This window comes from Bos indicus x Bos taurus, chromosome 25, assembly GCF_003369695.1.
Source record: "Bos indicus x Bos taurus breed Angus x Brahman F1 hybrid chromosome 25, Bos_hybrid_MaternalHap_v2.0, whole genome shotgun sequence".
Classification (NCBI taxonomy): domain Eukaryota; kingdom Metazoa; phylum Chordata; class Mammalia; order Artiodactyla; family Bovidae; genus Bos; species Bos indicus x Bos taurus.
This window is the reverse complement of record NC_040100.1, coordinates 21,382,216-21,397,479: the sequence shown is the minus strand read 5'-3', so window position 1 is coordinate 21,397,479 and position 15,264 is coordinate 21,382,216. Positions and strand designations below refer to the sequence as shown.

The 15,264-nt window shown below is 43.6% G+C and overlaps 1 protein-coding gene across 1 annotated transcript in view; it reads right to left on the bottom strand.

The window, feature by feature from the left end:
* COG7 (component of oligomeric golgi complex 7) overlaps positions 1-14,699 on the bottom strand; it is a 90,113-nt gene extending 75,414 nt beyond the window's left edge. Inside the window, exons 1-4 of the mRNA XM_027526938.1 lie at positions 14,328-14,699; positions 8,341-8,489; positions 7,930-8,046; positions 5,082-5,250 (exon numbers count right to left, since the gene is read on the bottom strand). Of these exons, the coding sequence (XP_027382739.1) occupies positions 5,082-5,250; positions 7,930-8,046; positions 8,341-8,489; positions 14,328-14,496 (604 nt within the window). The 5' untranslated portion in view covers positions 14,497-14,699. The remainder of the gene's footprint in view (positions 1-5,081; positions 5,251-7,929; positions 8,047-8,340; positions 8,490-14,327) is intronic.
* Between the last annotated feature and the right edge of the window lie 565 nt (positions 14,700-15,264).

The following is a 15,264-nucleotide window of genomic DNA, read 5'->3' as shown; positions in this document are numbered from 1 at the left end:
AAAATGAAGGGTTGAAAAAGTCTTTGAAAAAGTGAACAAAATTGACATACCTTTACTTAGGTTCACTAAGGTAAAGGAAGAGGACTCAAATCAAATCAGAAATGAAAGAGAGGACAACACTACCAATTTTACTAAAGGTAACAGAATTATAAGAAAGTACTATGGATAATTATATGCTAACAAATTGGATAAACTAGGTAAAATGAACAAGTTGTTAGAAATACTCAGTGTACCAAGACTAAATCATGAAGAAACAGAAACTCTGCATAGACATAAAACTAGTTACTGAATCTGTAATCAAAAACTTCTCAACAAAGTAAAGTATATCAGATGGCTTCATTGATTAATTAAGAATTAATACTTGGACTTCCCTGATGGCCCAGTGATTAAGAATTCACTTGCGAATGCAGGAAAGACAAGTTCAATCTCCGGTCCAGGAAGATTCCTCATGCCTCAGGGCAACTAAACCCAGGGCCACACTACTGAAGCCCACATGATCTAGAGCCCATGCTCTGCAACAAGAGAAGCCACCTCAATGAGAAAGCCCACGCCACCACTAGAGAAAGCCCACGTGCAGCAACAAAGACCCAGCACAAAAAGAAAAAAAAATTTTTTTTTAATTAATACTAATACTTCTCAAACTCTCCCCCAAACTGAAGAGCACTGAAGACTTCCTAGCCTATTCTATGAGGTCAGCATTACCTTAATACCAAAGCCAGACAAAGACATTGCAAGAAAAGAAACCTACAGATCAATATCCCTGATAAATATAGACACAAAAATCATCAACAAAATACCAGCAAGCCGAATTCAACAGCATATTAAAAGGATCATATCCCTTGACCAAGTGGGATTTACTCCGGGATGCAGAGAAGGCTCAACACATGAAAATCAATAAATGTAATACACCACACTAACAAAGGGGAAATGTTCACATGATCATCTCAACTGATGCAAAACAGCCATGTGATAAAATTTAAGACTTTTTCAGAATTAAAAACACTCGAAAAACTAGGAATAGAAGCAAACAACCTTAACATAATAAAGGTCATATATGAAAAGCCCCCAACTAACATAATACTTGATATGAAAGACCATTTCAAAATTTTCCTCTGAGATCAGGAATGAGACAAGGATGCCCACTTTTGCAACTTCAGTTCAGTACTAGAAGTTACAGTCAGAACAATCATGTAAGACGAAGATATAAAAAGCATTCAAAAGGAAAGGAAGAAGTAAAAACATCTTTGTTTGCAGATAATATGATCTCATGTATAGAAAGTGCTAAAGATTCCACACAAACACACACACACAAACTTAGAACTACTAAGTTAATGCAGCAGGATACAAAATCAACACACCAAAACTCACCTGCATTTCTATACAGTAACAAAGAACAATCCTGTACACTGAAAGTCAAAAAACACCACTGAAAGAAATTTTAAAAGATATAAATAAATGAAAAGGTGTACTCCACTCATGAATTAGAAGATTTCCAGCAGGAGAAGGTGAGGGTGAGACGCATGGAGAAAGCAGCATTGACACATTTCCACTATAATGTGTGAAATAGATGGTTAGTGGGAAGTTGCTAAATAGCACAGGAAGCCCAGCCTACTGCTCTGTGATAACCTAGAGGGCAGGATGGGGGGAGAGGAGGGAGGGAGAAATATATATATATATATAAAATTATGACTGATTCGTGGTGTTGTACAACAGAAACCAACACAAAACTGTAAAGCAATTTTCCACCAATTAAAAAATAATTAATTTTTTAAATTTAGATTTATTTATTTTAATTAGAGGCTAAAAAACAAAATTTTTTAAAAAGATGATAATACTACCCAAACCACCTACAGATTCAAAGTTATCTCTTCCAAAATGGTGTTCAAAGGTGTTCTCTGGAAAAACAGAAAAATCCACCCTAAAATTCATATGGAATTTCAAGGGACCTCCAAAAAGCCAAAACAATCTTGAAAAACAAGGACAACATTGGTGGGTTCACAATTCATGATTTCAAAAGTTAACACAAAGCTACAATAATCAAAGCAATGTGGTACTGGCATAAGGACAAAGATATGCCTCTGTATATACAGAGAATAGGGAGCCCAGAAATAAACCTTCACACACATGGTCAAAAGATTTTCAACAAAGAAGTCATGATCATTCACTGGGGGAAAGGAGAGTCCTTTTACACTCAGAAACAACGATGCTCAGAAAACAGGATGTCCACATGCAAAAGAAAGAAATTGGACGCTTACCTTGCACCATATATAAAAATTAACTTATAATGTATCAAAGACCTAAATGTAAGAGCTAAAACTATAAAAACTCTTAGAAAAAAAAATATATATAGGGGGAAAGCCTCATGACCTTGGATTTAAATTTGAAATTTTTAAAAAAATATTTTTTTTAAAAGAGAGCACATTTTGAACTTCCCTGGTGGTCCAGTAGTTAAGAATTATCCTGTCAATGCAGGGGACACTTGTTCAATCCCTGTTCCAGGAAGATTCCACATGCCACTGGGCAACTAAGTCCATAGGCCACAATTACTGAGCCTTAGTGCCTACAGCCTGCGTTTGCAACAAGAGAAGCCACTGCAACAAGAAGCCTGCACAGTGCAGTGAAGGGCAGACCCCACTCACAACTAGAGCAAGCCCACATGCAGCAGTGATGACCCAGTGCAGCCAAAAATAAATAAATAAGTCTTAAATATATATATATATATATACACACACATATATATATATATATATATATATATATCAGAACTTTTTATGGTTTCATTTCATCATTGAAAATGTACCATCGTATACATAAAACTTCCCTGGTGGCTCAGATGGTAAAGAGTCTACCTGCAGTGCGGGAGACCAAGGTTTGATCCCTGGGTGGGGAAGATGCCCTGGAGAAGGAAATGGCAACCCACTCCAGTACTCTTGCCTGGAAAATCCCATGGATGGAGGAGCCTGGCAAGCTACAGTCCATGGGGTCGCAAAGAGTTGGACACAACTGAGAGACTTCACATACATGAAACTGGTGCTACATCTCAGGAGTCAAAAGAAGAAAGCATTTTCAGAGCAGGAGGGAGTAGAAAACATCGTTAAGTGTTGTTGACAAGGAGAAACGGAGAAGTATAAAATGGTAATAGGCTTTCAGGTTTGGTGATGACATGGTTGTTGGTGACCTTCAACAGAACAGGTTTAGGAGACCATGAACTCCAGAGCAGAAGGGCGTGCGTGATGTGTGACCAAGAGTGCACGAAGCAGGGCAGTGCATACAGACTACATTCTGCCAATATATCAATACATAGATGCTCAGGTAAGAACAGTGGAACCCTGTGGTTCAAGACTGAGAAAGGAGTATGACAGGGCTGTGCGCTGTCACCCTGTTTATTTAACCTATATGCTGAGCACATCATGAGAAATGCCCAGCTGGATGAGTTACAAAGCTGGAATCAGGATAGGCAGGAGAAATATCAACAACTTCAGACAGGCAGATGATACTACTATAATAGCAGAAAGCAAAGAGGAAACTAAAGAACCTCTTGATGAGGGTATAGAAAGAGAGTGAAAGAGCCGGCTTAAGACTAAATAGTGAAAAAACTAAGATCATGGCATCCAACCCCATTACTACATGGTAAATAGAAGGGGAAAAGGTGGAAGTAGTGACAGATTTCCTCTTCTTGGGCTCTAAAATCACTGCGAACAGTGACTTTAGCCATGAAATCAGAAGACAACTGCTTCTTGGCAGGAAAGCTATGACACACCTAGAGAGTGTGTTGAAAAGCAGAGACATTACTCTGCTAACAAAGGTCATATAGTCAAAGCTATGGTCTTCCCAGTGATCATGTACGGCTGTAAGAGCTGGGCTGCAAAGAAGGCAGAACATCAAAGAACTGATGCCTTCGAACTGGTGGTGCTGGAGGAGAATCCTGCAGGTCCCCTGGACAGCAAGGAGGTCAAACCAGTCAATCTTAAGGGAGATCAACCCTGAACATTCACTGGAAGGACTGATGCTGAAGGAGAAACGCCAGGATTTTGGTCATCCAATGTGAATAGACGACTCATGGGAAAAGTCCCTGAAGCTGAGAAAGATCAAGGGCAGGACAGGGCATCAGAGGATGAGATGGCAGGACGGAATCACCAACGCAATGAACATGAACTTGGGCAAGCTCCAGGAGATGGTGAGGGACAGGGAGGTCTGGCATACTGTGGTCCATGGGGTTGCAAAGAGTCGAACACAACTGGGAGACTGAACAACAACAACGACGACAAGGTAAGAAAGCAGCTTTACTGCTGCTGCTGCTTCCTGTTTAACCAATAGTTCTGTGGATGAAATGGAGAGGGAGAGCTAGGTAAAGAGAGAGCTATGTGCTGAAAAAAATCACTGGAAAATAACAGCTTTATAATGGTCTTGATCAGGCTCAAAACTCAAGATCTGTACATTTTTCTAAATGGCTTAAGATTTGTACATTTTTCTAAATGGTTTCCCTGGTGGCTCAGGTGGTAAGGAATCCACCTGCAATGTAAGAGACCCAGGTTCGATCCCTGGGTCAGGAAGATCCCCTGGAGAAGGGAATGGCTACTCACTCCAGTATTCTTGCCTGGAGAACTCCATGGACAGAGGAGCCTAGTGGGGTACAGACCATGGGGTCACAAAGAGCCAGACATGACTGAGCAACTAACACTAAATGTAAACTTTACCTCAAAAAAAGAAAGGATCCTAAACTAACACTGAACTCCTAGCGTTTAGGAGTGAAGTGTACTGATGTCTGCAACTTACTTTGACTTGCATGATAAAAATAAGATGGATGGATAGAGAGGTGAACAGATATGTGATAAAGCAAATGTGGTAAATGCTAATACTAGGGTCTAGATGATATGTTCCCTGGTGGGTTACTACAAGCTGTCTGTATTTTGAAAAAGTTCATATAGAATGTTGAAGAAAAGGCAACCACCATAAAGCTACAGACTGACTTCCAATCTACGTAACTTAATCAAAATTAAGACATTCTCAAGACTGAAGACGTGGAAAGCCTTATCTGTTTAAAGAGTTGTACAGAGAGACGGAAAGCAGCCAGCACTCACCTATAGACTGAGATGTGAATGCTGCTACGATCTGGGGGCTGGCCAAGGCCTCCAGCCGGTTCTTCAACGCCTCCAAGTGCACACATTTTTCTGAGTAGTCTGGTGTATCAACGAGCATCATTAGGCTGTTCTGCATACCTGTGAGCTTGGCTGAAATCACAGCTATGTCCTACAAGAAGACCAGAAGAGAGGATATTTATGTTAAGACACTCCAATGAAGAGAACATGGCTCATCAACACTTCATGTTCAGTATTACTAGTCTTCAAACAGAAGCAAATTAAAACAAAGAAGTGCCATTTTCCTCCTAACAAACTGGAAAAACTTCTGAAAAATTATAACAGCTATCTTAGGGAAGGGTGCAAAGAAAAAGTTTTTCTAAATTTATATTTTTTCTGGGGGGAAAATTAGCAATATGCATCAAAAGCCTTAAAACTTTTTACATCCTTAGAACTTGGCATTTTCTGTCCTAGAAATCTAAGGAAAAAATCAGAGGGACAAAGAAATATTAATATATTAAAATTGATTAATGTGATTTTAGTGTTGTTATAACAAAGACCCGGAAGGAACCTAAATCTTCCATAATAACAAATAAAATATAGATTATGATACTCATGATCTATGTGAAATATTGAATAGTCATTAAAATGTGAAATACATGTGAAATATTGTACAGTCATTAAAAATCATGTTTGAGGACTTCCTTGATGGCTCAGTGGTAAAGAATCCACCTGCCAATGTAGGAGACAAGAGTTTGATTCCTGGTCTGGGAAGATCCCTTAGTTGGAATGGAGCAACTAAGCCCAGGCACCACAACTACTGAGCCAGCGCACTAGAGCCCAGGAGACACAACTACTGAAGCAAGGATACCCTAGAGCCCGTGCTCTGCAACAAGAGAAGCCACTGCAGTGAGAAGCCCCTGCACCACAACTAGAGAGGAGCCCCTGCTCATCGCAACTAGGGAAAAGCCCAAGCAGCAACAAAGACCCAGCACGGCCAAAAGTACGTAAATAAATTTAAATATTTTTCAAAATCATGTTTTGAAAAATATTAATTACACAGAAAAATATCTACAACTTATCATTAGGTGAAATAAACAACAAAAAGGCCATACAAACACTAGAATATACAGAAACATGTATATATTGGGTTGGCCAGAAAGTTCACTTGGGTTATTCCATAATATCTTATGGGAAACCCAAATGAATTTTCTGGACAACCCAACATATACCTACAATATATGCATCATAAAAGATAGTACAAAAGTATAGATTTTTACAAACATCTAGAAAAATACCTAACAGACATTAAAAAAAAAAATACTAAGGGCACAGGATATTCTGTTTTCTTCCTTGCATTTTTCTCAATTTTCCAAATCTTGTAAGACACACATAAGTTATGTTTATAAATAGAAAACTAAACTCTATTTAAAAAAAGAATGAAGAGAGTAAGGAAATGTATTTCATTGCAGTGTTCGACAGGTGCCCATGATGCCTCAGACACCGTCTTAAAGATGGTTGAGACAAAAAGACAAGGAAGGTCACAGTGCAGGCCCTGAATGCGCAATGAATGACTTGGGGGAGAAAGATTATGAGACACTTTAGGAGGATGGCTCATGGGCTTCCCTGGTGGTCCTGTGGTTAAGACTCCACACTCTCAATGCAGGGGGTGCGGGTCTGACCTTGGTCAGGGAACTAAGACCCCACATCACGTGTGGGGTGGCCACTAGATAAAATAAAGAGAGGTTGGCTCAAGGGTCACAGGAGCACACGGGAGGGGACCATGAGTTCCACTCACTGGAGAGGCCAGGAGCCAGCAAGGAGAGATGTAAAAGGAGGTGACACTTAACTGCCTTGAGGGACAAGCGGAGGCTACGGTCCTATAAAGAAAAGTAGAGGGGGGACAGCTCAGGCAGGGAACAGGGAACAGGCATGAAAAGGGACGGGGTGTTCACAGTCTGGAGCAGGCAGAGGCTGAACTCACACAGAGGGAGTGGCCAGAGGAACAGCTATAAACACAGGCACCCAGAGCCCTGTGGGGAAGGACAGGTTGTGGCCTGTAGGGGGCGTAGAATTTATCAGACGGAAAATGCGAAGTTGGTAGAGGTTAAGATGGGGTGGGTTGGGGGTGTGAGGGACAGGGAAATGCCACATGCCAATCTGTGCTTTAGAAGATGCCCTGGACACGTGGGGTGGGGGGCGGATAACCTGGGATTGGGGAGGGCCTTGATGGCAAGGAGGCGAGTGGACGGTTGCTGAAACGGTCTAGGCGCAAAATGACGACAAAACCACACCAGGCGGCGCCAGAGGGACAGAAAGAACAGACGACAGAAGAGAAAGAGAGGAGGGGCAGGGAGAAGGGGGCAGTGAAGGGCCGCCAGGTTTCCAGGTAGGTAAACCTGGACAGAAAAGGAAGCGTTAACCCAAGAGAGGGGCAGAGGAGCAAGTGGAGAGTGGCTTTGGCCAGAAACAGTAAATTCTGTTTTTTAAGAGCCTGGGAGAGTTCAGCTAGATGCTTTGGGTCTTATGGGCAGTGAGTTCTGAATATCAAGAGGGTTGGGAAGAGAAAAAAACAAGATGTAACTGTTAGCTTTGTTGCTGCTGTTCAATTGCTAAATCCTGTCCGACTCCTTGCAACTTCGTGGACTGTAGCCCACCAGGCTCCTCTGTCCATGGAAGTCTCCAGGCAAGAATACTGGAGTGGGTTGCCATTCCCTTCTCCAGGGGATCTTCCCAACCCAGGGACCGAACCCAAGTCTCCTGCTTGGCAGGCATATTCTTTACCATCTGAGCCACCAGGGAAGCCTAACAACAACAAAACAATACAGCATCCGCTTAACAAGAAACCTACCTGAGTCTTAAAAGTCTCCTCGATATCAGCACTCAGTGTGCTCCATTTGTCAGCTTCTTGAAGAGATTCTGCGGCAAGCTGCATTCTGGACTTGACCTGGTCGATTTCTACCAACACCTAGAAGAGAGATGAGGGTCTGAGACACTAAGGAAGCTGCAGTTCCATTTTCTCCGCCTTCCACAAGTAACTCGAAACCTAAGTATCATGATACGGTCCTGCCTTAGGGAACTCTGTACCCCACACGACACTGATCGCATGGTTAAACGTTCAGTGATGCTGAAGAGATGAATAAGCTAAAAGTGCTAAACAAAACAGTAGTCTGAGTGTTTGGCAGAATTCTGAGGGGTGGCCTCCTGCTGGGAAGGTAAACATCTTCCAAAAACAAGAGTCAACAATTAGGAACCAAAATACCTGCATGGACTGAGATGTGTCCTGTTCAAACTTTTTAATGTCCTCCTTGACAAGAATCATTTGTTCTTTCAGAAAAGACGCCTCCTGTTTAAGGGCTTCGACATCACGGAGCACTTTGGGCATGTTCTGGAGGGCCTGGTGACTTGTTTCTGCAGTGAAAATCCAAGAACCAAAGGTGAACACCAGACCACTCACCAGTGAACAATATGAATAAATCAGACGACAGGAAGCAAATCTTCCCTAAGGCTCTATGAGCCACGCGGTTTTCTGAGCCTGTGTTGGAGGCAGGGGGCGCATGGGGGGAGCTGGTCTCTGCTGGGACCCTGTCTTCCCCAGGATGATGGTAAAAGCCCTAATAAACCATCAACCTGACCCACCACCACTGAGTTAAAGTGCAACTTTTTTTTTTTTTTTTTTGGTTGTGCCACGCTGCTTACAAGATCTTAATTCCCCGATGAACCCAGGCCCCCCACCCAGTAGTGAAAGCAGAGAGTCCTAACCACTGGATAGGCAGGGAATTCATGTGAAACGCTCTTTTCCAGGAAGGAGAAGGGAGGAATCTGACACTGGTGAATGCCAGCTCTGCACCCCAAGCTTTCCATACATCATTTAACATACACAGCAGTCATTAGCAGCTGCCTCTTACAGATGAGAAAACTAATGCTCAGAGAGGTTAAGTAACTTGCCCAAGATTTCACAGAGCTGAGCCAAGGAGTGTCTGGACCCAACGTCTGCTTCCATGTTTTTTTCAAAATGCAGTCCACAGACCATTGGTAACAGTCGGAATGCAGTTAAAATGCAGGTCCCTGGGTCACCTGCCAGAGATTCTTATTTAGGAATCCTGGTAGGAGATCAAGGAACCTGTATTTTTTTTTTTTAACAGACATCCCAAGTGTAGAATAAAATCTGAAAATCCTTACAGATCAGGAGGTGTTATCTGGAAAAGGCATAATCCTTTAGTCCTTTAAAGAGGAATTCACCGGGGAATCAACCAAAGAAGTTCAGAGCCTTCTGCTCCTGGTACTGGTACATTGAATGGAACTTTAACATTGAAAACACACTTTAAGAACCTGTTCACCCCGCTCTGCCATAAAACAACATTCTGTCTCCAGCACTGACCTTAAGTAAAGTTTTATGACTAACAAAACATAGGCAGAACACACAAAGATTTCTTCAAAGCACAGAGGTTTCCTGATTTTTAACAGGCTGTTATGGCCCTGGCCTGGCCCCTTGCCTGCTAAACCTCAGAGTCACTCTTCAGGTCTGGTTGGTTCCCTGTGAACTTCTTCCCCCTCCACCTCTCCACAGCACCCTCAAATTTAGTTCTTTCTAGAACCTATTTTAAAACTGTCACCTCCTGTGGATGCCTCTGGAAGGGTAAGGGCCAAATCTCCATCAGAGGTGGGACTAGGAGACCGCCTAAGGTGATGGTAACCTTCTACGTCTTGATGGGGGGTGAGTTGCATTAGCTGTACACACCTGTCAAAACCCATCAAACGGATCAGATAAGGTCCCTCCAAGGCAATGGCAACCCACTCCAGTACTCTTGCCTGGAAAATCCCACGGACGGAGGAGCCTGGTAGGCTGCAGTCCATGGGGTCGCTAAGAGTCTGGCACGACTGAGCGACTTCACTTTCACTTTTCACTTTCATGCAATGGAGAGGGAAATGGCAACCTACTCCAGTAATCTTGCCTGGAGAATCCCAGGGACAGAGGAGCCTGGTGGGCTGCCGTCTGTGGGGTCACACAGAGTCGGACACAACTGAAGTGACTTAGCAGCATTCCACCTTACATAAATTTTATCTAGCGAAAAAAAAAGAGCTATAAACAAGAAGTGAACTCTATAATGTTTAGGGTTCTAAATGAAATGTTTAAAGGGCGAAGCGTACTGATATCTGCAATTTATTTTTAAATACATCAAAAAATAAGATGGATGGATGGATAGAGGGATGGACAGATTTGCAATAAAGCAAGACTAGCCACTGCTCACTGCAGAATCTAGGCAATGGCTGTTTGGAATTTCACTACAAATTCCCGCAGCATTGTGGCACGTTTGGCACCTCCATTCACGGTTGCTCAGAACAAGGATCTGCCATCATTCTTGATTTTTTTCCCCTTATCCCTCATTCCAATCCATCAGCAAGTTCTCCCTTCTTCTGAAAATACCTTAAAGCTACCCATCTCTCCCCATCTCCACTGCCAGAAACCCAAGTGAAGCCACGGTCACTTCTCTTCTGGACTAGAGCAATGGTCTCCTAAATGCCGACTTAAATCATCTCATTGTCCTGCTTAAAAATCCTCCAGTACCTTCCCACTACACACATTTTAAATCAAATCCAGACCCTTTAATGTGACAGTAAATGCATGATCTGGCCCCTGCCAACGTTTCCAACCTAAGAATGGATCTTGTTTAACACTGCATCTCTGGACCCTGAAGAATAGCTTGTGCCCAAAAAATATTTGCTGACTGAATAATGAATCAATCCTCCCTATTAGGGATCCTCAACAACTCCAGTTTCAACCTCTGCAATAACTTCTTCTCACCACAGACTTGGGACCTTGTCTCATTGTCCCTAAAAATAAAGCTTTAAACCTTCTATGGCTTCTCACTACCTACAGAAGTGGTCCCCAACATTTTTGGCACCAGGGACCATAATTTCCAAGGACCTGGGAAGCTGGAAAGGGGCGGGGCAGGGGATAGTTTGGGGATGATTCCGGGATGATTCAAGAGCACTGAATTTATTGAGTTCCTTGAGCAGGAAGTGGAGCTTCCTGTAAAAGTGAGCAACGGGAGGTGGCTGTAAATTACAGATGAAACTTCCCTCTCTTGCCCACTGCTCACCTCCTGTGGCCCGGTTCCTAATAGTTCCCAGGGGTTGAGAACCCCTGGCCTATAGGATGAAAACCAAACCTTCAGGATAGCCAGAAAGGCCTTTCACAGTCTGATCCTAATCTACTTTTCTACCTTATTTCCAGCGGAAATTCCCCCTCATGGAAGTGTAATCCTCCAATAATAATAATAATAATAAGGACTAATATTCATTGATGCTACTGATGAAGCTCTATTTGAACTTCTCACTTTTCTCTGGACTGGGTAGGTCTCTTTATACCCTCCTGCCTCTACAAGTGTTCCCTCTCCCTTTAATACCAAAGACGTAGTAAAGTATAATGGATAAGAGCCTGGGATCTGGAACCAGTCACTTGGGTTCAAATCCAGTCTCCTCATTCATTAGCAATACGATGCTGGGCAAGTTACTACCTTCAGCTGCAGTTTCTACAACTATAAAGTGGGAATAATAACTGTGCCTACCTCTAAGGATTACTGCCTTGTTTAAATAAGATAATCATGCTGGGGGAGGGGGCGGCACTATTAACATTTTCTCCAGGACACTTCTTCATTGCACAGGGCTGTCCCAAGAACTGTAGGACATTAAGTCTGGGAGCTTCTATGATATGTCTCTCTCCTCCCCAACAAGCTGAAGCTTTTTAAAAACAGCTTTACTGATGTATAACTTACTGGCATATAATTCACTCACTTCAAATATAAAACTCAATGATTTTTAGCAAATTTAACAAGGTGTGTTATCTCCACAAGAACATTGACATCAGCCAAAAAACTCCTTCCTGCCACTTTGCACTTAATCTCTGCTTCCACCCCAAGCCCTGGGAAACCACTAATTAGCTTTCTGTCTCTACAAATTTACCTTTTCTGGACATTTCAGACACATGAAATCATGCACTATGTACTCTTCTGCATCTTGCTTCTTTCACCAAGGATAAAGCTTGTTCCCTTATTTGCTGAGTGCTATTGCATATTTTGTTTATCCACTCACCAGTTGATGGACATTTATGCTGTGTCTATGATAGCGTAAGGCTATCCAAGGGAATACCCTGGTGGTTCAGTTGCTAAGACTCTGTGCTCCCAATGCAGAGGGCCCAGGTTCAATCCCTGGTCGGGTAACTAGATTCTGCATGCTGCAACAAAGAGTTTGAATGCCACAGCTAAAGATCCCACAGGCCCTAATGAAGACTGAAGACCCCTCATGCCACAGCTAAACACCGGTGCAGCCAAATAAAGTAATTGAAATAATTTGTTTTAAAAAGACCATGGATTACTAAGTATTAAGTAGCTCTTTTTACAGAAGTACATACAAAGCCCTTAAAACAGTGCCTGACATATACTAAGGACTCAGATATTTGCCATCATATCATTATTATTAAAATCCTCCCCGAACTTCCCTGTAGCTCATACAGTAAAGAATCTGCTTGCAATGCAGACCTGGCTTTGATCCCTGGGTCAGGAAGATCCTCTGGAGAAGGGAATGGCAACCCACTCCAGTATTCTTCCCTGGAGAATCCCATGGACAGAGGAGCCTGGTGGGTGATAACAGTCCATGGGCTCGCAAAGAGTCAGACACAACTGAGAGACTAAGCACAATGTCTTCCTCATCTTTGCCCTGTGAAGCCTTCCTTCAAGGCCTAACACAGGGAAAGCCCTTTATGAACCTCCCAGGCAAGAGACAATTGCTGCCTTCATCTAGCTCTCAGCTTCCAGTTCTGTTCTCAGTAAATCGACCCTTCATTGTAATTAAATTGTTCACATGTCTTCCCCACAAGGCAGCAAACTCCAGAAAGATGAACTTTTCACCCCCAGTGCTCATTTCTTGACAGGTACACAGTAGATACATGAAATTATTATTAACTCTGGTGTGTATTTTTTTTTTTTATAATTCACTATTCTGGTTAGTTAATTTGATACTTTAAAGTCTCCCATTAGGACTTCCCTGGTGGTCCAGTGGTTAAGAATCCACCTGCCAATGCACAGGACACTGGTTCAATCCCTGGTCCAGGAAAATCCCCACATGCTGCAGAGCAACTAAGCTCATATGCCACAACTACTGAGCCCGTGAATCCTGGATCCTGAGCTCTAAAGCAAGAGAAACACCACAATGAGACCGCGAACAGCAACTAGAGAGTAGCCCTCCACTCTCTACAACTAGAGAAAGTCCGAGTGCAGCAACAAAGACCCAGCACAGCCAAAAATGGAAGGAAAAAAAAGTCTCCAATCAGGACAGCCCATCTTCCTCACTGACACAGAGATCCACTGTAAGAGGGGTGTGGGGGAAGGATGGAGTGGGAGTCTGAACTTAGCAGACGCAGACTATTATATATAGAATGGATAAACAGATTCCTACTTGGTGTACAGCACAGGAAATGATCTATATTCAATATGCTGTGACAAACCATAATGGAAAAGAATGTGATAAAGAATGCATATATGTAAGTATATACAGTCAGTCAGTCAGTTCAGTCGCTCAGTCGTGTCCAGCTCTTTGCAACCCCATGGAAGCAGCACGCCAGGCCTCCCTGTCCATGACCAACTCCTGGAGTTTACTCTAACTCATGTCTATTGAGTCAGTGATACCATCCAACCATCTCATCCTCTGTCGCCCCCTTCTCCTCTCGCCTTCAATCTTTCCCAGCATCAGGGTCTTTTCAAACGAGTCAGCTCTTCGCATCAGGTGGCCAAAGGATTGGAGTTTCAGCTTACTGAATACATATATATAACATATATAACTGAATCACTTTACTGTACAGTAGACATTAACACAACATTGCAAATCAACTACAGGTAACAAGATCATTTTTTTTATCCATTAAAACAATGTCTTCCCTATACATCTTCTATATGCTTTTTGCCAAATCTAAGAATCAGTTGACCAGTTATTTCATCTTCTTAAAATTCACTCCAGTAAGTTTTAAAAGGTAACTTGACAGCATTGCCGAAAGTGGAAAGCAAGATCCCAAATCTGCAAGTGTTGCAGAGAGACGAACAGCGGGGCTGAGACCTGGATGTCCCCACGAGGACTGTGCGGGAACCAGACCCGGGCTCGCTCGCTCTCCATGCGAGGCGCTGACATTTACTGCCCACTACGTGCACCCCCGCGGACCCCGGACCCGTCAGGGAGCTCTGCCAGGCCGCTCACCCTCCACGGCGTGGTTCACCTCTTGAATGAACAGCTGCAGCTTCATTACCAGGGTGGCTGCGTGGCTGTCCGCCTTCCCGGCCGCCGCCTCCTTGGGGCCAGCCCTGAAGGCCGCGTTGATCCACTCCTTCACGTCGAAGTCTTCCGCCAGGAACTTGGAGAAGTCCATGGCTGCACCGTCGCAGCTCGGCGTCCAAGCCTGAAGACCTGGCTCCAGGCGGCCACTCGGCTGCAGAAGCAGGCAGCCCTGCGAGAGCACCCGCGGCAGCCTGGGAAGCAGCGGGCGGGGACCGACCGCGCCGGAGACAGACCCCTCCACAGCCTTTGGATCAGCTCGCTGATGTGTACGCCCGAGATTGACCCTCGCCGCGCGCCGTACTTCTTCCGGAAGTAGGTAGCCGTTACTATAGTGATTGCAGGCGTTCCGGGAAATGCGACGGGCTGCGAGCGTCCAACTGGAGGAGCGTCCCTCCTCCTCTGCTAATTTAAATGCCGGCTGGGCGCTTAAATACGTGCTTTACTCTTAAGCCCTTACTTTTATTAGCACACTTAGTCCTCACAATCCTTTCAGTGCTATTGTTCTCCCCCAAATTAAAGTGGAAGAACTGAGGCAGTTAAGCAAGTTGTTCAGTATCACGTAGCTAGAATGTAGCGCAGTGGCATTTGAACTCAGGCAAGCCTACTACTGAAACCTGAATTCTTTGCCGTCCTTCAGTGCCTTCCCAAAGCGGGCAGACGAATTTACATGACCTGGTCTCTGCCCACCACGCTTCCAGCTCCTGTCTCACTGTTCTAGCCACGCTGGCCTCCTGTCCGTGGCCTGAGACACAAAACTCTGGAATTCGCCATTTGGTACTGTTTCCTCTAGCTTAAAGCAATGTAATACCTCGGGAAAGAGATATCTGGGAAGGCCTCCTTTGTCATAGGATTCAAAATT